General features: G+C 37.5%; 1 protein-coding gene across 1 annotated transcript in view; it reads left to right on the top strand.

Annotated features, from left to right (window-relative positions):
* The window catches only part of RAB10 (RAB10, member RAS oncogene family), an 86,439-nt gene that overhangs the window by 50,516 nt on the left and 12,700 nt on the right, over positions 1-23,223 (top strand). Inside the window, exons 2-3 of the mRNA XM_028099434.2 lie at positions 6,892-6,952; positions 22,346-22,484. Of these exons, the coding sequence (XP_027955235.1) occupies positions 6,892-6,952; positions 22,346-22,484 (200 nt within the window). The remainder of the gene's footprint in view (positions 1-6,891; positions 6,953-22,345; positions 22,485-23,223) is intronic.

Genomic DNA, 23,223 nt, shown 5'->3' on the forward strand with positions numbered 1-23,223 from the left:
GATATTAAATGAGATAGTATATGTGAAATGCTTAGAACACTTAGTCATTATCCAGTAAATATTAGTATTATTGCTTTTTTTTTTCCCTCCTGCTATTGGTTTTTATTTTATTTTTCATTTGTAGAATGGAAATAAAAGTATGGGTTAGGATTGTTCTGAGGATTTAATGCATTAATCTGCTTAAAACAGTGCCAAGCACATTGTAAATTCTCAGTGTTTAGTAAGCTGTTACTGTTACATGAAAGAATCTTCACAGGAAGCTTTTGCATTCTGCATTTTCACATCTGCATCTAGATAAAGAAACTAAGTGTCTGTATTGAAAAGTGGTCTTTTCAAAATTTGTGCTATTATGACAGCTAGAGCTAGGATTAGAATGTTTCTTAAATTCCAGACAAAGCTGCATTCAAAGGATTGTGGGTATAGGATTCTTATTTCCTTTCCTGATGTGGTCAAAATACTTTATTTTCACTTGTTAAAAGTCGCAGATATTATTTACCTATGAGTTGTTAAACTTTGGCTGTCTGGAGTTTATTATATTTCTGCCTATGTGTTGGTGTGTCATCAGAAGCTAAACTGATATAGCGGCAAGAAGTTGCAGTTACTCCTCTTGCCACTGGATGGTGCTTCTGCAACATTATTAAGGCAGGTATTTTGGCTGATATTGTTTCTTACTTTCCTGAGCAGCTGAAAATTGGTAAAAGTTAGATTGCAGTAAATTGAAATATTCGTGTGAGCTGAGTCCCAGGAATCTGTAAAAAATAGAGATTTCCTTTAGAGTGTTTTTAAATAAGCAAAACCTAAAAGAGTCACTGGTTGGAGCAAACCCTATGATTGCTGTAGTCTGTGGTAATTTAGGAAATGATAGTGTTGCAGGAGAATCTCATTATTTCTCCTGGCAGAATCTTAAAGGGTGATAGATTTTCCTAGCTTCTCTTGGCAGTTGAGCTGTTGATTTTGCTCTAATTCCTAAATTTTATCAAAAGCTTTTCTACTCTTTTTTAAAATTTTATTTTATTATGTTATGTTAGTCACCATACGTTACATCATTAGTTTTTGCTGTAGTGTTCCATGATTCATTGTTTGCATAGAACACCCAGTGCTCCATTCAATACGTGCCCTCTTTAATACCCACCACCAGGCTAACCCATCCCCCCACCCCTTTTCTACTGAATCTTAAGTATAACTTTTCCCATACTTAGGTGTGTGTGTTTTGGGGAATGTAGAAAGTACATGCTGGAGTGACAAAGGTATTTACTTGGAAAAAGCACACAGCTGCAGAAGTTGTGTTTGAAGTTACAAGAGGAAGACTGGAGGGGGAATGAGACTGCAGGGGTGGCTTAGGGCCATGCTAAAATATGATCAAATTGAAGTGTTTAAATAGTGGAGAGAACATATTTGTAAACATAACTCCTCCTTTGTTAACCCAATTTTTATTTCTGTTAATGAAATAGACCAGAATTTCAGAAATCACATAGTATTTCAAGGCCTATGAGGACAGCAGCAACAACAGATCTTTGCCCTGTGCCTACCTTTGTGGTTCCTTTTCCAAACATTTTCTGGCCTTTTTCTCTATTCCTCAACACCATATTCCTTAGTCATAGCTTTTAACTTAAAACAAACCCCAAAAACTTAACTTCAGAAATTCTCTCTTGTTGTTAACGGGAAATAAGAATCGATTACTCGGGGTGCCTGGGTGGCTCAGATGGTTGGGCGTCTGCCTTCAGCTCAGGTCATGGTCCCAGGGTCCTGGGATCGAGTCCCGCATCAGGCTCCCTGCTGCTTGGGAGCCTGCTTCTCCCTCTGCCTCTCTCTCTCTCTCTCTCTCTCTCTCTCTGCCTCTCATGAATAAATAAATAAAATCTTTAAAAAAAAAAAAAAAGAATCGATTACTCTGGTAACACTGGACACTCATGGTGCCTCTCTCTTCATCTTCTCAAATAGTTATAACACGTTTTTATTAGCTGTTAAACCAAGTAGCATACTGTAATCACTTTTCCTTTCTTGGATGACTTTCTCTTTTTATTGTAATTTACCGTTCCTTCATTGTTACATTCACTTAGATTTCAAGACACTATTCATACTTTATCCCAAACTCTGCAACAGAATTGCCAAATCCTCTGAATTTCTGTTTTTCTTTTTTTTTTTTAAGATTTTATTTATTTATTCATGAGAGACAGGCAGAGGGAGAAGCAGGCTCCTTGCAGAGCAGGGAGCCGGATGCGGGACTCCATCCCAGGACCCCGGGATCATGACGTGAGCCAAAGGCAGATGCTTAACTGACTGAGCCACCCAGGCGCCCCTGAATTTCTGTTTTTCATACAAATTACATTAATACCATTTCTTCCCCTCCCTCTCTTAGTAGGCATACTTCTTGGAACTTTCCTCTCATTTTGTTCTGTCCTTTTCTGTTTTCATTCGCTTCTGAACTGGTTGCTCTCTAGCCAGTTTGAGCTGCCATTTACCTCACTCTTGGCTGGATTTCTTCTTGTTTTTGGCAAAGCAGTCTCCTGGTAGTTGTCTTAGAAAAGATGCATGGGAGCTATTTTGAGATTTTTTCATGTCTAGAAACGCATTTATTTTACCTTCATTTGATTTGGGGCTGGATATGGGTTGAAAAAAAATTTTTTTTTTTTTTTTTTTTTTTTTAAGTAAGCACTACACTCAGTGTGGTAAACTCATGTCCGTGAGATTGAGTCTCATGCTCTCTACTGGCTGAGGCAGCCAGGTGCCCCAGGTTGAAAATATTTTTTAAAGCCACTTGGGTGGCTCAATCAGTTAAGTGTCTGCCTTCAGTTTGGATCATGATCCCAGAGTCCTGGGATTGAGCCCTGTGTCAGCCCTGTCTCTTTCCCTCCTTCTGCTGCTTCCCCTGCTTGTCCTCTTTCAAGCTCTCTGTCAAATAAATAAAATCTTTAAAAAAAAAAACCAAACCCAAAACATGATCTTACTGTATTCTAGTTTTGCTGTTGAAAAGTACAAGTTCAGAGTGGTCACTTTTGATTTTTAATATGGAGCCTAGTTTGTTTCTGCAAGCTTTTGTAATATCTTTATTCCTGCTGTCTTGAAATTTCCTGGTGCTACTACTATGAGGTATAGACCTTATTTTATTCATTATGCTAGGCATTTGGTGAGTCAGTCTAAAATAGATTCCTTTGGTTCTGTTTTCTTGCACAATTTTTTTAAAGTTTTAATTTAAATTCCGGTTAACATACAGTATAATATTAGTTTCAGGTGTACAGTATAGTGATTCAGCACTTCCATAACACCGGGTGCTCATCACAAGTGCACTCTTTAATCCTCATCACCTATTTAACCCATCCCTCCCCACCCACCTCCCTTCTGGTAACCATTGGTTTGTTCTCTGTAGTTAAGAGCTTTGTTTCTTGGTTTGCCTCTCTCTCTCCTTTTATTTTTTTCCCTTTGCTTATTTGCTTTGTTTCTTAATTCCACATATGAATGAAATCATATGGTATTTATCTTTGACCAACTTCTTTCGCTTAATAATAGTCTCTAACTCCATCTGTGTGGTAGCAAGATTTCATTCTTTTTTTATGGCTGAGAAATGGGGGTGTCTTTTTTTTTTTTTTAGATTTTATTTATTTATAAGAGAGCGCAAGAGTGTGAGTGGGGTTGAAGGCCAGAGGGAGAGGGAGCATGGGGCTCGATCCTAGGACCCTGGGATCATGACCTGAGCCGAAGGCAGACGCTTAGCTGACTGAGCCACTCAGGCTCCCTTATCTTCTTTATGCATTCATGAATCAATGGACACTTGGGCTGTTTCCATAATTTGGCTATTGTAGATAATGCTGCTATAAACATCGGGGTGCAGTATCCCTGTGAATTAGTATTTTTGTATTTTTTTTGGGTAAATACCTAGTAGTGCAATTGCTGGATCGTAGGGTAATTCTGTAAATTTTGAGGAACCTCCAAATTGTTTTCCAGAGTGGGTGCACCAGTTTACATTCCTACCTGCAGTGCAAGAGGGTTCCCCCTTCTCCACATCCTAGCCAACACCTGTTGTTTCTTGTGTTGTTGATTTTAGCCATTCTGACATGTGTAAGGTGATAATCTCTTCGTAGTTTTGATTTGTGTTTCCCTGATGATAGGTGATGTTTTCATGATCTTTTCATGTGTCTGTTGGCCATCTGTATGTCTTCTTTGGAAAAATATGTATTCATGTCTTCTGCCCATTTTTTAATGGGATTATTAGTTTTTTGGGGGTTGAATTTTATAAGTTCTTTATTTAGGATACTAACCCTTTATCAGTTTTTTCATTTGCAAATATCGTTTCCTTTTCTGTAGGTTGCCTTATTGATTGTTTCCCTTGCTGTGCAGATTTCTTGTACAGTTTATAAATTATTATTTTCTACATGTCGTTTTCTCTGTTCTTTCTTTAACTTCTGTTAGTTAGATGTCGGACTTCCCAGTTTGATTTTCTAACCTGTTAAATATCACATAAATTCCATTCTTTGTCATTTTGTTATATTTTCTGGGAGATCTCAATTTTCTTTTACAGTCTTTCTGTTGAATATATTAATCCCCCCCTTTTTTTAATTTCCAAGAGTTTTCTGGTTCAGGTTGATTTTCCTTCCTTTCTCTCTCTCTTTTTTCCCTATCTTGTTTTGAGAAGATAAAAGGAGCTGTCTTTTCTCTTTCTCTGCATTGCCCCTTTTTCCTTCAGGTTCTCTTTTTTGGTTTGTTTCGGTTTTGGTATCTCATTGGAACTTTTGTTGTTCATACTTTGGCCTGAGGCTCTAAAAATATGATGGTGGATGCTGTGTTAGTTTCAGCCTAAGGGTGAAATATCTATATATCTTTTCTCAGGTACCATTTCACTTTCTCTAGAAAACATCATTTATCTGTTTATTCAAATACTTTTTGAATGTCTGCTTTTATGTCAGGCATAGCTGTAGGTGCTGGGAATTTAACTGAATTAAACAGATAAAAATTCTTACCCTTGGATCTTATATTTTGGCTTAGGGAGACAGACAATAACAGGAACAAGTAAATGTATAAAGTATATTTGAGGGATGTTAAAGATGAAAAGTAAGGAAGAAGGGTAGGGATTATTAACAGACAATGGACATGGGGTGGGGGACATGGGGAAATGTTGTCACTTAGGAAAGGATAGTGAGGGGAGGGAGCCGTAATGGATGGAGAAGAGGTATTCCGAGTTGGGAGAACAATTATGTGCAAAGGCCTTGAGGTGGGAATCTTCCTGACCTGTGTGTGGAATGATAAACAGGCTGATACACTTAGCTAGATCAGAGAAAGATACAGAGAATTATGAGGACAGGGTGGAAAATGGGGAGGTGGGCAGATCGGGTAGGACCTTATGAACCATTTTAAGAACTTTTGCTTCTGTCTTTGTGAAACATGGGATTTACAGATAGACAATAAATGGTTATCTCAGGTTCGGAGTTCAAGAGAGTGGTCTGGGCTTTGATATAAATCTGAGAGTTATCGGTGTGTTTGTGGAATTTAAAGCTGTGAAATTAGGGAAAATCACCAAGGGAATGACTGAAATTTTAGAAAAGTTCACTCCAAGTTTTGGAAAATTTCAGAGAGATAAGGAGAAACCAGTAATGAAGATTGAAGAATGAATGGCCGAGGTAGACAAGGAGAGTTTTTGTGCGGAAAAGAATGAAGAACTGCTTTAACCACTGCTAATTAGTTTGAGGATAGACAACATTGATTGAGAGAGAAACTCAAGAGTCTAGGTTGGAGGTAGTTAGCTTAAAACAGCCTAAAATCTTATTTTCCAGTTGTACCTGGTTTCTTATCTCAAAAGGTGTGGAACTTTCAGACCATGTCCTAATTTCACCTCCCTTCAGGGAAGTTTTCTGAAATAGTGTTGGTTGTCAGGTTTGTCATTAAGATTAATTAACAAATTGTATGCCTAATTGGAATTGTTAGTCTTGTTCAGAGTTGGTCTTGACAACTAGGTCACTGTAGGATGATTTTCTCAGTAATTCCTGGAGAAACAAAAATATGGGCTATAGATAAAGTCTGAGGTTTATAAATGCCAGGCACATTGCCTTTTTTTTCTTTTGATTTGGGTATGGGAAACTCAACCCAAGCTGAAGATTTTGGTTGGTTACAGTACTTTGGCTTCATGTCTTTTGAAGCTCTGTGTTATTAGATGAATAAACATTTAGTATTTTTATGCCTTCTTAATGAATTCACCCTTTTATCATCATGAAATGACCTTCTTGGGCGCCCGGGTGGCTCAGTCAGTTAAACGTCTGTCTTCCGCTCAGGTCTTGGGATCAAGTTCCTTGTTGAGCTCCCTGCCCAGCAGGGCGTTTGCTTCTCCCTCTTCTCCCCCCCCCCCCGCCCCCCCTTGCGAGTGTGTGTGCGCGCGCTCTCTCTCTCGCTCTCTCTCAAATAAATAAAATCTTAAGAAAGAAAGAAAAAAAGAAAGAACCCTCTTTATCCCTGGAGTCTTTTTACTTTGCAAGCTAGTAAAGGCTATATTTTTTTTCCTACTAGGAAACATTTTTATTCTTCTGCATTAAAATATTCGATATTTTAGGGGCACCTCGCTGGCTCAGTTGGTAGAGCATGCGACTCCTGATCTTGGGTTCATGAGTTCAAGCCCCACATTGGGTATGGAGCCTACTTTAAAAAAAATTTAGACATTTTAAAGTTTACCTTTCCGTTTCCTAATTGTAAAAACTCTTCTATATAGCTGTTTCTTCTGCCATGTTTGGATCTTCTATTACTTGAGTTTAAAATTGAATAATTTGCTCAGAATTTGCATACCTAGTGATTATCGAGCCAAACAAACACAGATTTTAAAAGTGTGTTTTTATTTTTACTCCAGTTAATTTTAGGAGAGCTAAGTTCAGAGCCATAGATACAATTTACCTTTTTTTTTCTGTGTTGTAGGAATAGACTTTAAGATCAAAACAGTTGAATTGCAAGGGAAGAAGATCAAACTACAGATATGGTAAGTGATGTTGATTTACCTACTTTATATAGTAGATTGTCAAGCTCCTGAAGGTTTGGCAGTGAAATCCTTCCTTGTTACCAGTTTAGATTCTGTGAGACTTTCCTTTGTAAAGCCAGCAGTCAAGTCACCTTCTTTCAGTGAAGAAAAAAAAATTATGGACATAGAGCACCTGACAGCTCAGTTGGTAGAACATGTAACTCTTGGTCTCTGGGTTGTGAGCTCAAGCCCCATGTTGGGTGGAGAGATTACTTTAAAAATAAATGAATACACATTGACATGGACTTTATCTATTTTCAGTCCATGAGATGTGGCTGAGTGTTTTACCTTTTCCACTTACTTTATGAACTTGAGCAAGCTACATAACCCACTGTGAGGCTGTATCTTCATATGTAAAATACAGATAATACCACTTATCCCAAAAGATTGTTCTAAGGATTACATGAAATAATCTCTGTAGAGCCTTTAGCACCGTACTTTACAAACACTCAATATAAAAAGTTTATTGCTTTGAGAGTCTTAAGCTAAAATACTTGTTTCCTTTAATGTGTTTATAACTTTTTATAGGCATTATTTTTATTAGTTTATATAGGATTTGCCCCATAGAAGTAAAATGAAATTCTTTAAATTTGTATTCAAGTATGAATCATAGACTTTAAAATTAGAATAGCAGTATTTTATAGTAAATATTGTTTTATATATATATATTAACCTATTAAATACTCAAAATGACCCCGTGGGATATGTTAACAGCCTTGTTGAGGTATAACTGACGTACAATAACTGTGTATGTATTTAAAGTATACAATTTGGTGAGTTTTGACATATATATGTATAAACCTGTGAAACCATCACCACAATCAAGATAGTGAACGTATTCATCCTTGAAGCCTCTTTGTAATCTCTCCTCCCTCCCTCCCTCCCTCCCTCCCTCCCTCTCTTCCTTCCTTCCTTCCTTCCTTCCTTCCTTCCTTCCTTCCTTCCTTCCTTCCTTCCTTCCTTCCTTCCTTCCTTTTCCTGGTCCCCAAGCAACCATTCTTCTGCTTTCTGTCACTGTAGACTAGTTTCCATTTTCTAGTACTGTATATAAATACAATCATATAGTGTCTTCTTTTTTGGGGGGGAGGGTCTGGCTTCTTTCAGTGTAATTATTTTGAAAATTGTCACTGATTTTTGTGTCTATCAAGTTCATTACTTTTTATTGCTGAGTAGTATTCCATTGTTAAGATACATCACAGCTTGGTTATTCACCATAAAGCTGCTATAAATCTTTGTGTAGGTATATATTTTCCTTTCTCTTGGATTATCCCTGTTTTATAGATAATGAAATGGATGCATTTTGAAATAACTAAGGTCTTTGGCATGTAAATGGTAGAGCAGGGATGCATTACATGCTCAGATTGTAGAGTTGAGAGTAACACTGTTCATTACTATACTGCTTCCTATGAACAGTGCAGTTTGATAGTTGATTTTCCTGCTCTTTCCAGTGCTGTCATTTCTTTATTACCAGTCAGTAATTGTGCTAAATTTGAATTCATTGTTATCTTGGGTTTCACTATAAAAGGACCTGACATAGAATGGTTATGAGAATGAGTGGTACATGTAAAGCACTAAGAGCAGTGTCTGATACATGATTAGTGTTTAATAAATCATAGCTATTATTATTTGGTTATCTCCCATTAAGAGGTTAGAACCCTAAGAATAATAACATTTTATTTTAGGATATGAGCAGAGCCAGAAGTTAGCAGAGGAGATTGCAGAGGAGATTTAGAGAATTAGGGGAGAACAGTGTCCCGGAATCCAAAGACAGTTTCAAAAAGTTAGGTATTCCCTTTGAAAGGGAGCTGCAAATAATAATAATAATTATTATTTATACTATTAATATTTATATTATTAGAACACAAGTGAGCAGGGGGTTGGGGAGGGGCAGAGGGAGAGAATCTTTTTTTTTTTAAGATTTTATTTATTTACTTGAGAGAGTGAGCATAAGCAGGGAGGAGGGTCAGAGGGAGAGGGAGAAGCAGACTCCCCACTTGATCTCCAGGACCCCGGGATCATGACCTGAGCCAAAGGCAGATGCTTAACCGACTGAGCCACCCAGGAGCTCCGAGAGAGAGAATCTTAAGCGGGCTCTGTGCCCAGATTGGGGCTCAGTCTCTCAACCCTGAGATTATGATCTGAGTTGAAACTAAGAGTTGGGTGCTTCACCGACTGAGCCACCCAGGTGCCAAAGGGAGCTGATAATTAGAAGAGTAGGATATGTTTAACCAGAATGTCATTACCTGACCATGTAATTAGAGGTATAATCTTTATAACATCTTTAAAATTTAATACAAATTTAAAATGTAGATATTTTAAAGTATTTCCTAAATTTAATGATTCCCCTTGAAGCACAGTCCACTTGATGATCATTGATTTTTCCTTACTTTAACTGGGGAATAACTCAGCAAATGAACTGTGCCTAACTTCTGTTTCATTATAATTAAAGCTGATCTCAAGGGAATGTATGTCAATTATTTATTCTGAATTTCAACCAACTCTCCCCCCTGCCCTTTTTTAGCCCCATGCCTTATCCCAGCGTTGGCCCTACGGGTTAGTCTGTGTTCCAGGCCCCTCTTAGGCTCTGCCACACTGATTCTTTCCTCTCAACTGCATCCCCTCGGTGCACACTTTAAACTAATAATGTTCAGGCTTTTTTGAATGGTAAGAGTCACATTTTACATTGTGACTCTGTGACTCAGTATATATGTACATTTATATGTGAGTGTATACAACAGAAACAAAAGCACAAAAAACTATTTTTTAAGTTAGAGTTTTCTTTATATAACACATAAAACCTTTGCCCTACTAAATCTGTCCTGTTTTTCCACAAACTTGCCCCCGCCTTTTTTTTTTTTTTTTAGAGACGGGTAGCGGGACAGAGGGAGAGGGAGAGAGAAAATCTTAAGCAGGCTCCATGCCCAGTATGTGAGCTGGACCTGGGGCCTGATCTCACAATCCTGAGATCATGACCTGAGCCAAAATCAAGAGTTGGACACTTAACCACTGAGCCACTCAAGCGCCCCGCAAACTTTCCCTTTTGTTCCTTGTCCTGTGGCTTTAAGTATTTTTTTCTCCCTCTCATTTTAGTTTCTGTAGCTTCTAGAAGTAAACAGTAAAAACTAACACTTGTTTTTGAAAAAGAGAGCCTTCCCAAAAGATGTTCTTTTGTAACAGTAAGTCCTCCAGTGTGGTCTTCAAGATTAATCTAGAAAAGATTTCTACTGTACTTCTAAATCTCAAGTATAGCGTAGAAATGGTAACATCTCTAATTTAGAATTGTTTGATTTTTACCTCTTTTGGGTAAAAACTCTTTAGAAAGAAATTTTTTAGTGTACGTTTTCATATATAAAACTGCTTTTAATTTGAAATATCCATTTTCCTATAAAGATTAGGAATGAGTGGTGAAAATTTGTGATTGATAGTTTTTAAGAGGTTAGCATTGTGCTAGCTGATTTTCTTTCTTCGCTTTTGAAAGTTCGCATGCTAACAGTCCAGGGAGAAGGAAACCATGCAGTTCCAAGTTAAGAGATCTGGAATATGCCACAATAATTGAAGAAGGCTTTTAGCATGAAAAACCCATTACTCATAAATTCAAAATGCTATCCTTACTCAACATTAAATGTTTTGCTTCCAATTGCTACAAAAAAGCACAGTGATTTTTTTTATGTCTAATTTGAATGAATATATTCAGATTCTTGTTTCAGCATGAAAAATTCTGTTCTGTGATTGAATATTGATTTGAGAAACTTTTCTAAAGTCTGTGCTAAAGCTTTGTGTCATTTTTCTTTACTTGAATGATCTTCACGTCTTTCTTTTTCCCAGGGGTCTTGTAGGCTGTTGCATAAGGGTGGCGATGGGTCTCACTCTGGCCAAGGCAAATGTGTGTAGGCCTAAAATTAGCTTGTTTGGCTGATAGAGAAGCAGCTGTGGCTTTTAAAATCCCAGATCTCTAGAAGTTTCCATCACAGTATCTATCTACATTTTCTGTAGTGTTGTGGGTCCTGCCAGGAAAAAAGCCATAGTGAGTTACTTCAAGTTTGCCTTTTCTTGTTTTTTTTTGTTTTGTTTTGTTTTTGTTTTTAAGGGATGGTGGTCAGAAATGTTTGTTACTGTTGGCATCTGTATCTTCTACCAGCAGCAATTTTTTTTTTTTTAGAGATCTTATTTATTTATTTGAGAGAGAGGAAGAGAGCTTGAGCAAGAGAGCACGAGCAGCGGGAGAAGGAGACTCCCCACTGAGCAGGGAGCCTGACATGGGTCTCGATCCCAGGGCCCTAGGGCCATGACCTGCCTGAGCCAAAGACAGCCGCTTAACCAGCTGTGCTACCCAAGTGCCTCAGCCAGCAGCAAATTTAACATCAGTACAGTCAACCAGAAATCAATAGTGTTACATTGTAGAGGAATTAACCATTTATCTACATAAGGTGCCAGATTCTTGGGGAGTCATCTTCGATTCTTCCCATTCCCTTAATCCCAACATCCTCTTCGGTAAGCCCTGTTGATTCAATCTTATATTTCTAGAATCCATATACAATTTGCCATCTCCTTTGTTACCCCCCCAGTCCAAGCCACCAGTACTGCTTCTTTGAGCCAGTAGGTAGGCTCTTAATATCCTAACAGGTCCTTATTTTCCCTTTTGCCTTCTTCCTTTCTGCCTTTTCCCACATAACAGCCTGAGCAATCTTTTTTTCAAATACAAATCAGGCATAGATCATTTTGTCATTCCTTCCCCATTTATATAACCATTTGAGTTCCATTGCATTTCAAATGAAAGTCCAAATTTCAAATCCAGATTCCTTACCCCAGTTAACAGAGTGGCCTCAATCTCATTTTGTGGTCTCGTGCAGCTGAGGAACATGAACATGGCAAGCTCTTTTCCAATTTGGGACCTCTGTACATGCTCCATAGACCTCCCTCAGACACCCCCATTCCCCTCAACCCCAACTGTGGCTAGACTGAACATTCTGAAGTACCACTTCATTCCAGAAGCTTCCCATTTCATCAGAAATAAAATTTGAAAATGTCAGGTCGTGGCTACTGTCCCTTCTCACCTCCTCTCTCACCAGTTTTGCTCCAGTCGTTGTGGCCATTTTCTCTCCCTTGAGCATGCCAAGCATGTTCCCATCTCAGGGCCTTTGTACTTCAGCTGTTATTCTGCTTGGAATGCTTCTCATCAGATCTTTGTCCTGCTGCCTTTTCATTCAGATCTTAATTCCACATTATCCTCTGAGGGAGGCCTTGCATGATTTCAAGCTAAAGCAGCCCAGTCCTTCAGGCGCTGTCACGTTTATTCTAGTTGATCTTTATCATAGTATTTTTTAGTATCTAAAGTACCATATTTTGGGGGCTCCTGGGTGGCTCAGTTGGTTGAATGTCCGACTCTTGATTTCTGCTCAGGTTGTGATCTCAGGGTTGAGGGATTGAGCCCCACATCAGGCTCACTCGTCTCTCCCTCTGCCCCTCCCCCTGTTCACACACTTGCTCTTTCTATCTCTGTTAAATAAATACACTTAAAAAAAATAAAGTTACCATATTTTTTTAAAAGTGTGCGTTATTCCTCCCCTTCCTAGGCTGGGGATCCTGTCTGATATTGGTTATTATCATGACCACCTAGAACAGAACTTGGCAGATACAGATGCTCAGTAAATATTTGTTGGCTAAATGACCTTGTTTGATTTCTGTTTATACTTCTCACCATAAATATCAGGGATCTCCCTCATCATCCTATCTACATTATGTTTTCCCTTCCCCTTACCCCATTCTTCATCACTCCATGCTCTTTACACAGTTTGGGATTATATATTTATTTATTTATTTGCTTGTTCCTTTCTCCACTGGAATATAAGCTTTGCAAGAGAGGGTTTCAGACTGCTTTTTTTTTTTTTTTAAAGATAAGCGTAGTTAAATGATACTTTGAAGTAGCGAAATTGCATATCTATGAGGAAATCAAGGTCTTGTTAAAATAAAACTCAGTTCACTGATGAGGAATTCTTAATCTCAGGAAACAAACTGAGGGTTGCTGGAGTGGTGGGGGGTGGGAGGGATGGGGTGGCTGGGTGATAGACATTGGGGAGGGTATGTGCTGTGGTGAGCGCTGTGAATTGTGTGAGACTGTTGAATCACAGACCTGTAGCTCTGAAACAAATAATACACTATATGTTAAAAAAAAAAAAGGGTAGGGAAAAAAAGGGGGGGAATCGGAGGGGGGAGACAAACCATGAGAGGCTATGGACTCTGAGAAACAAACAGGGTTCTAGAGGGGAGGGGGTGGGGGGATGGGTTAGCCTGGTGATGGGTATTAAAGAGGGCACGTACTGCATGGAGCACTGGGTGTTATATGCAAACAATAAAGGATGGAACACTACATCAAAACTAATGATGTAATGTATGGGATTAACATAACAAAATAAAAGCAAAACAAAACAAAGCAAAAAACCATAGAGCTACAACTGTTAAAAAAATAAAATAAAACTCATTGTGGGGCCCCTGACTGGCTCAGTTCAGTGGAGTGTTTGACTCTTGATCTCCATGTTATAAGTTCGAGCCCCACGTTGGGTGTAGAGATTACTTAAAATCTTAAAAAAAAACCCAAAAAACCCACCTCGGGGCAAAATTTGACATCCTAATTTATAAAGTAAGAAATAACTTCATTATGTTACCAAAAACACAAAGTTAAGAAATTTGGGGTCTCTGCTTTGTAGAGCAGATTGATGTTGTCTCTGGACTGTTCTGGTGCTGTCAGTGCCCAGACTAAAAATAGCTGTCATAATAGCAGCCAGGGCACACAGCTTCCTTCACCCTGCATGTGGGACTAACAAGTAAGGAAATAAGCTATTTTAGTTCCTAGGAACATATCACTCCTTTTATAATATGTCAGTGGGGAAAAAATAGGATTTCACAACATTCTCTTAGCTGTGTGTCTATTATTTTATGTAAGGAAAGTTCTATTGCCACTGAGTTGTAATTTCAGAAACCTTAAACATAGGCTGAGAAGAAAAAAATTATAGGAAAGGAAAACCAAGTTGAGTGATTTTGAAACAGGCTTAAAACTTGTATTATGGTACATAGAAATATATTGTGAGTACATATAGTGTTTAATTGCTCTTCAGATATTTTTGGAGTTATTGGGGTCAACCTGCTCTCTTTAATCTTGGGTGTATATGTGCATGCAAACCTAAAAATAATTGGGGCAATGAATAAGCAGCTGTGGCTATTTTTAGCCCTGGGCAAAAGATCATCAATTAGCTTAGAGGTATTGAGCAAGAACTCTGTTTCTGGTTCGAAATAAATGGTTGATTGCCTTAACAATTGGTAGGGGCTGATTTAAGTATCTACGTAGGACTCAGGAAAAGGGTAATTTGAGATCAAGGAGTCGAGCAGCCAGATCATTTTGGGGGGTGGATACAGTCATGTTGGAAGGCATAAATGTATGACGTGCAAATGAAAATGGGATGTAGAAAGCCTTTAAAAAACTTAGCAGGGAAAGCATGTAAGAAGAAGGAAGGTAGTTGGGTGTAAGAGATTTTGGAAGTGGAAGAGACTAAAAGAACAGATGGAGTAGAATGTCATGAATCAAAACAGAAACTTAACTCTAAATAGTGATTACCTTCCTTTCAGAGGGGCCATTAATAGTTCAGTATGTTTTATATTGACATTTCATATCTAACCAGTATTATAAAACCTGAGTGCTGTTGATTGAGAATTAACTAGTTTCTTTTGCAGTGTATTCTTTGTTGGTAGAGAATTTAGTCATAGATTTGACACTGAAATGGGCATATAATTTGCTAATTTTATAATGTGAATGAATGGGAAAGAAGAAAGCATATCATAGCTAGACAGTGTTGGGGGTGGTGATTCATAGGTAAGTGCTGTGGAAGATCTCTTTAAATTGTTATTACTCATGACAAAAAATAAAGTACAAATTTTATGCCTCCTACACTATAACCAATAGGCACTTCTGGAAGCCCAGGTGCTATATACTCTGTCTTGAGTAAGTACATTTCCATCCTGGATTTTAGCCAGGAAACTTTAACCCCTCTCTAAGGGTATAGAATTATTAGTTGATTTATACTTTTTACCAATTTAGAAAAGAACTAAACTATTTCAACTGATGAGACAAAATTTTTGTTGTTCTTTCATGAAATCATAAATTACATGTGATTACAGGTACCTTGTGACTAGAGAAGATTAATAAAAGATAAAACAAGAATTTGGAATTGAGGAAAATGGAAGATGTAAATACACTATCTCTGAAGGACAACTTACTTGCTATGCTTAATTTGTAAAACTTAACCTAGAAATTTCTTTGGGGGCCAAGGTATAAAAAGAACCAAGAAGGAGGGATACCCACAATAGATTACATTACTCTTTTTAGAAATGATGTAAAGAGGGCGCCTGGGTGGCTCGGTTGGTTGGGCAACTGCCTTCGGCTCAGGTCATGATCCTGGAGTCCCGGGATCGAGTCCTGCATCGGGCTCCCTGCTCAGCGGGGAGTCTGCTTCTCCCTCTGACCCTCTTCCCTCTCGTGCTCTCTGGCTCTCATTCTCTCTCTCTCAAATAAATAAATAAAATCTTAAAAAAAAAAATGATGTAAAGAATGGTGGAGAAAACAGATCATAACAAATACAATACATTTTCATAAAGCTCCTTCTTGTGATTTTTAATCAATTAACATATTAAAGGTAATGATATAAAAATTGTGGTATAAGAATGTAAGTAAATATACAGATAGAAATATGTATGTGTGCCTGTGTGTGTAGCCTTTACTGATCTAACTTGATTTAAAGATACAATCTGGAAGAACTGATAGCATGTCTCTTACATGGTTTTTCTTTTTCTTTTTGTAAAAATTTATTTATATATGACAGAGAGCTTGAGAAGGGGGGACGGTCAGAGGATGAAGCAGACTCCCTGCTAACCAGGGACCTAGGACTGAGTCCTAGGTCCCTGGGATCATGACCTGAGCTGAAGGCAGATGCTTAACCAACTGAGCCACCCAGGCGCCCTCTTAGATGGTTTTTCTTAAAATGACAGTTCTGTTGGCAGTTTTTGGTATTGCAATACCTCCTAATTCTGCTTCTCCACACACACCCATTTTCAACACAGTAAATAGACTGATGCTTTTTAAACCCAGGCTAAGTTCTTTTTGTAAAACCCTTCAATAGACTTCTCATTTCATTCAGGAAGCGCTGAAATCCTCCTGACCACCTTATTATTCCTCAACCATGGGTCAGGACCTTTATACTTGTTTTTATACTTTATACTTTTATACTTATACTTCCCTCTTATTGGAAAATTGTTACCCCCAGATACTTCCTTACTCCCTTTCCCTTCTCACTGAGGCCTTCCCTCACCACCCTGTTTAAAATTTTCCTTGTTTGCACCATCCCCAACATCAGCCCCTAGTTTCTTTAACTTCTTGTGTTCTTGGTACTTTTCACCCTCTGAAGATGTATAGTTTAGAAATGATGATTTATTTGGTTGTTGTCTACCCCCAGTAAGATATAAAACATGATTAAGGCAGGAGATTTTTTCTGTTTACAGCTTTCTGTCTGGTGCCTAGAATAGTGTCTGGAATGTACTGTTTGTTCAATAAATACTTGCAGAATGAATAAATGGTATTTTACATTATTTTAAAGGGCAGATCCATATACTTTGAGATGAGATGGGCAAGTGACAGGGCTGAAATTCTCTTACAAAAGTTGAAAAATCCAGCCAGATCATCTTGGCTAAATAAAAAATCATTTTATTTTACATTTATTCAGAAATAGGCTTCAGGCAAAGCCAGGGATTTCCTTGTGAAACAGCTTTGAGAACAGCTTAAACACAGACAGGTACCAACTTGAAAGAGCATCTGCAGAGATGGTTTTGACTTAGGACAAATTGAAAACAAATTTTGAATCTCAAAATGACATTATTGCATCTTTGCATATTTTTATACTACAGATTGCTTTCGGCTTATTTATAACACACACAAATAAATTATGGAATTTTACTTTAGTTATTTCTTCTAGCTGTGAATGAAAAAACCAAGATTCAGAGAGGTTACATACCTTTAAGGTCACCCACCTGGAAGGATTGGAATCTGAGGATAAACTTGGATCTGACTCCAAACCCATGTTCTGTGTGTGTTCTTGTATAATGCCTAGCACACTATTTGAATTGATGGATAGATGGATAGAGGGCAGATGTATGAACAGACGGATAGAGGGCAGATGTATGAACATGGTAATTGTACACCAGGATTGAATGTAAGGCATAGTGATGTACGGGTAGTTCTCTTATTTCTGGCTACATATATTTTTAGGCATATAAGCATTATTTTTAAAATACATTTTTAAGGGTCATGTAACTGAATTGGAGCAGCTTGATATGTAAAAGAATACAGAATCTGCAAGGTAATATTCTGACATTAACATTTGAATGCTTATTCGCCTTGTAGATAGAATGGATTCTGCAATGAACAAGACAGATCTCTGATGGAACTTTAATTTTAGAGGGCATGGAGACAAACAGTAAATAAATCTGTAATTGTTATACAGAGAAGTTAAGCAGGGATACAGAATGAAGAGAGACTGGATGACTATTTAAATTGGGTGGTCAGAGAAGTCTTCATTGTTAAGGTGATGGTTAAAATGGGAACATGAGGAGCCAATCATGTATAGGCAGGCTGTAGGAACAGCTAGTGTAGAGGCTGTCAAGCGAAAACAAGCTTGTGAATTTGGGGACATTAAAAAAACAACTACAACATGTGACTCTAGTTGTCAGGGAAAGGAATGCCTCAAAATTTGGGGGGCTGGAGAAAAGAACAAGTCCTGTAACACTTGTAAACCTCAACATAAGGATTTTGGAATTGGTTCTGGTTATAACGAATTGGAAATTTTTTTTTCTGTTAATCACCATACATTACATCGTTAGTTTTTGATGTGTAGTGTTCCATGATTCATTGTTTTCGTATAACACCCAGTGCTCCATGCAGAACGTGCCTCTTTAATACCCATCACTAGGTTAACCCATCCCCCCACCCCCCTCCCTGGAAATTGTGTTTTTTAAGCCTAGTAATCCTTGCTGTTTGTTTTGTGATGACTTTATTGAGATGAGACATAATTCATATGCCATAATTCACCCATTTAAGTATAAAACTAATTTTTAGTGTATTTATAAGGTATATATATTCACCATTATCACAATTTTAGAACATGTTTATATTCCGCAAAAGAAACTCCATACTCTTTTTTTTGAAACTGTACTCTTTAGCAGCCACTCCCCATCCTGACAAACCCCTTAGCCAAGGCAGCCACTAATATACTTTCTGCCTATGTAGATTTTCCTATTCTGGACATTTCATATAAATGGAATCATACATTATTTAATCTTTGTGTCTGATTTCTCTCACTTAACGTAACGTTATCAAGGCTCACCCATGTTGTAGCAGATATCAGTACTTCAGTCTGTTTTATCGTTGAATAATATTCCATTATATGACTATACCACATTTTATTTATCCATTCATCAGTTGATGGGCATTTAGGTTGTTTCTACTTTTTGGCTATTATGAATAATGTTGTTATGAACATTCATGTATGAGTCTTTGTGTGGGCATATGTTTTCATTTCTCTTGGTTATATACCAAGAAGTAGAATTGCAGGATCATATGGTAGCTGTATGTTTAACATTTTGAGGAACTGCCAGACTATTTTCCACAGTGGCAGCATCAGTTTACATTTATACCAACAAGGTATGAGGGTTTCAATTTCTCTACATCCTTTATTGTTTGCTTTTTTGATTATAGCCATCCTAGGGTGTATGAAGTGATTTTGATTAACAGTTCCCTAATGACTAATGATGTTGAACATCCTTCTCATATTTTCTTCTAAGAGTTTTATAGCTTTAGCTCTTATATTCAGGTCAGATCTGTTTTGAATGAATTTTTAAGATTTTATTTATTTCTTTGACAGAGAGAGACACAGTGAGAGAGGGAACACAAGCAGGGGGAGTGGGAGAGTGAGAAGCTGGCTTCCCACTGAGCAGGGAGCCCAATGCAGGGCTCGATCCCAGGACCCCAGGGATCATGACTTGAGCCGAAGGCATTTGATTAACGACTGAGCCACCCAGGTGCCCCGAATTAATTTTTATATATGGTATGAGGTAGGGGTCCAACTTCATTCTTTTGCATGGAGATAACGTTGTTTTAGCACCATTTGTTGAAAAACTTACTCTTTCCCCATTGAAGCTATTGGAGTTTTAAGCAAAAATGGTATGCTCAGACACATATTTTAAGAAGATCACTCTGGCTTTTATATAGAGAATGTGAGCCCCTATATCTCTGAATGTTAGAATGCCAGCAAAAGTTACTGAGAATGAGCAGTTAGTGTGTAGAACTAAGAGCAGAAACATGTGGTGTCAGAAAAGCCATGAGAATAAAATGTTTCGAGAAGAGAATGTGGTCAAATTTATGGCATCCTGATGAATGATTAAAATATATAAAAAGGAACTAAATCCTGGATTTAGCTAGCAGAGGTTTTTGGAGACCCTTTGAAGAAGAGCAGTTTGGTAGAATAGTAGTAGCAGTAGTCATTAGAATTGGTTGAGAAATGAATGTGGGAAGACAGAAATTAGAGAATTCTTTAAAGAAGTTTGCTGGGGAGATTTTTTTGTAGATATAGACTGGTTTTAAAATTTATACGGAGGGTTGCCTGGGTGTCTCAGTCAGTTAGGCATCTGACCCTTGATCTCAGCTGGGTCTTGATATGAGGATTGTGAGTTCAAGCCCCACACTGGGCTCCACACCAGACATGGAGCCCACATAAAAACAACTTATATGCAAATGCTAGATCAGCTAAAACAACTCTGGCAAAAGTAAATGGGAGGAATCTATCTGGTTTTAAGACTTTATTTAGCTACAGTAATCAAGACAATATGGTATTGGGGGAGGCATAGACACATAGGTCATTGGAACAAAAAGAAAAACCCAGAAATAGACTGGGTCATGGTTGATTTTTTTTTTTTGTCACAGGTGCAAAAGCAATTCAATGAAGAAGGGCTATTTCCTCAACATTTTCAACAAATGGTGCTAGAGTAGTTGGACATCCATAAGTAAAAACATGAACCTCTACTTAAAATTCACACATGTACAAAAATTAACTCAAAATGTATCATCTATCTATCTATCTATCTATCTAGATAGAGAAAGCACAAGCAGGGGGAGTGGCGGGCAGAGGGAGAGGGAGAAGCGGGCTTCATGCTGAGCAGGGCGCCCGACGTGGGGCTTGATCCCAAGACCCTGGGATCATGACCTGAGCCGAAGGCAGATGCTTAACCAACTGAGCCACCCATGTGCCCCTGTATCATCAGTTTAAATATAAAATATAAAACCATAGACTTTTAGAAGAAAATATAGAAAATCTTTGGGACCTAAGACTGGTTGAAGAGTTCTTAGGTATAACACTAAAACCATGATACATAAAAGATTCTTTAAAAATCAGTAATTTGGATTTCAGTATTTAAAACTTTCACTCCACAGAAGACCCTGTCAAGAAATTAAAAAACTAGGTACAAAACTCTCAACACGCAGCAGTGTTTAAAAAAAAAAAAGACAGCAAACAATCCAATTAGAAAATGGACAGAAAAGAACAGCCATTTCACCAGAGAGGCTATATGGATGGCAAATAATTACATGAGAAAATGTTTACCATCATTAGCCATAGAGAAATACAAATTAAAATGATGATGAGATATCACTACATGCCTTATTTATTTGATTAAAATAAAAAATAGTGACAACACCAAATGCTAATGGATGCAGGGAAACTGGATCTGTTACCTTGCTAGTTGGAATGTAAAGTGGTACAGCCACTCTAGAAAAGTTTCGTAGTTTCTTATAAAATGTAAACATATCATATGGCTTAGCAGTAACATTCCTGGGTATTCATCCCAAAGAAATGAAAACTTCTGTACCCACAGGAACTTGTACATAATTATTCATAGCCGCTTTATTTTTAATGGCCCAAAACTGGAAACAACCCAGTGTCCTTCCAGGGGTGAGTAATTAAACAAATTGTGGTATGTCCATACAATGGAATACTATTCAGAAAAATGGAACAGACTAGTATTACATGCAACAACTTGGATGGATCTCAAGGAGATCATGGTGAAAAAAGTGAAAGACGACCATTTTGAAAGCTTGTATATAGTGTGATTGCATTTATATAGCATTCTGGAGATGACAAAATCATAGATATGGACAACACATTATTGGCCAGGATGTAGGGACTAAAGGAGATAGAGGGGTGATGCAATAGTTTTCTGTCAGTGTTTGTGGTGGTGATAACACAAATCTATACATCTGATAAAATTGCAGAGAACTACGTACATGCATGCCTGTGTGCCCACACACACATACGAGTGTATGTTAAAAAAGAAAAGTAGACATTAAATAAGGTTTTTTGATTGTACCAATGTAGATTTCCTGGTTTTGCTTTTGTACTATGGTGTAAGGTATTACCATTGGGGGGAACTGGGTAAAGGATACCCAAGACTTCTTTGTCCTATTTTTGTAACTTCCTCTGAGGCTATAATTATTTTAAAATAAAAGTTAAAAAAGAAAGTTTGCTGGGGAGGGGAACAGAGAAATGTGATGTTACTTGGAGGGGTGTAGGGTTGAGAGTGGGGTTTTTGTTTTAATTTTGCTTTTTTAGAAAAGGGGATACTGAAACATGTATGTATGCTGATGAGAATGATCCATAAAAGGAAGAAATTGGTGATACAAACAAGAGGGGGAAATTACAGGAGCAAAATATATGTCTTAGATCTTTGGCATGAAGGAATTGAAAAACACTATTTACATATTTCCATCTTGTTACTTAAAAATGAGGTTATCTTTACAGCATTTTGTAAATGATCCTAAAGGTAAATGTGGCTGTACTACGGTTTAATCCTTTAATGTTCTAAATATTCCACATGCTTTTGTGTTATGTTATGGAACTAGATCACTGAATAAAATGGAATTTCAGGAGTTTTTATCACACTTTCTGGTGTTCATTTTAAAATAACTTCCAAGAGTTTTATGTGTCATTTTTCTGTGGGTTTCCCTTGCATATTTTCATCCACTATAGGTAGGTCATGAATTTCCTTTGACTAAAAAAAGTTACACACACGCACACATATATATATTCTTATGAATAAACCATAATTATTTTCCATTTAAGAATTAAATGAGTGGTGGTACTGTTTTGCTTTGTAGTGTATAGTGGATTTAATGTTAATCTTACCAAACCATTCTACTGTTTTGCCCTTTATCTCGAATGTCATAATATCAAAATGCTCAATACAGATTATTGCTGTTTATTTCAGGGATACGGCAGGCCAGGAACGATTTCACACCATCACAACCTCCTACTACAGAGGGGCAATGGGTATCATGCTAGTATATGACATCACCAATGGTAAAAGTTTTGAAAACATCAGCAAATGGCTTAGAAACATAGATGAGGTAAGACCTAGAAATTGTATAAATCCTTTATAAAGACCATTTTTGTGTTAAGAATAAATAGTTCTAAATGATGTTTAAGATATAATGTACTATTATTATTATTGAGTTATTTCTATTTCTTAAAGGTTAATGTAATATTTTATCTACCTTTCCCTTAAATATTTGGGTAAGTCTATCTAGAACCCCATCCAAGGCAATTACTAACTTACCCAAAAACTTTATATACAGCCATCTTATAAGATGGTCCCATGTAGAAGCTACCAGTGGTTTTACACACCTTTCTCTAAACACAAGCAGGGGGAGTGGGAGAGGGAGAAGCAGACTTCCCGCGGCGCAGGGGCCCGATGTGGGACTCGATCCCAGAACCCTGGGATCATGACCTGAGCCGAAGGCAGACGCTTAATGACTGAGCCACCCAGGCGCCCCTAAATGAATTCTTTCTCAGTGAATTTTTATTGAATGAATGAATTACTAAATTTTTCAGTAATAATTTAAAACAACAGAAATGTCAGATCATTTCTAGACATTTTGAAAGATACAGAGTAGTAATGCGGTAAAAACCTAACCAAGAAAATAGTGCCATATCATTGCATGTGAAGATGTCAATTTTTATAAGGTAAAATATGTGTCAAAGCCAGTTTGTTTCTGTTCTGCAGTATAGGTAGCTTCTTGTTGAAATTATTTTTCATGTCTTATTGCAGCCTTCTGGGCTTTGGATTTCCTTAAGGCTAACCCCTTA

This window comes from Eumetopias jubatus, unplaced genomic scaffold (genome assembly GCF_037043125.1).
Source record: "Eumetopias jubatus isolate StellerSeaLion01/CBP00866 unplaced genomic scaffold, mEumJub1_p1.0 scaffold_9, whole genome shotgun sequence".
In the NCBI taxonomy this organism is placed as follows: Eukaryota; Metazoa; Chordata; class Mammalia; order Carnivora; family Otariidae; genus Eumetopias; species Eumetopias jubatus.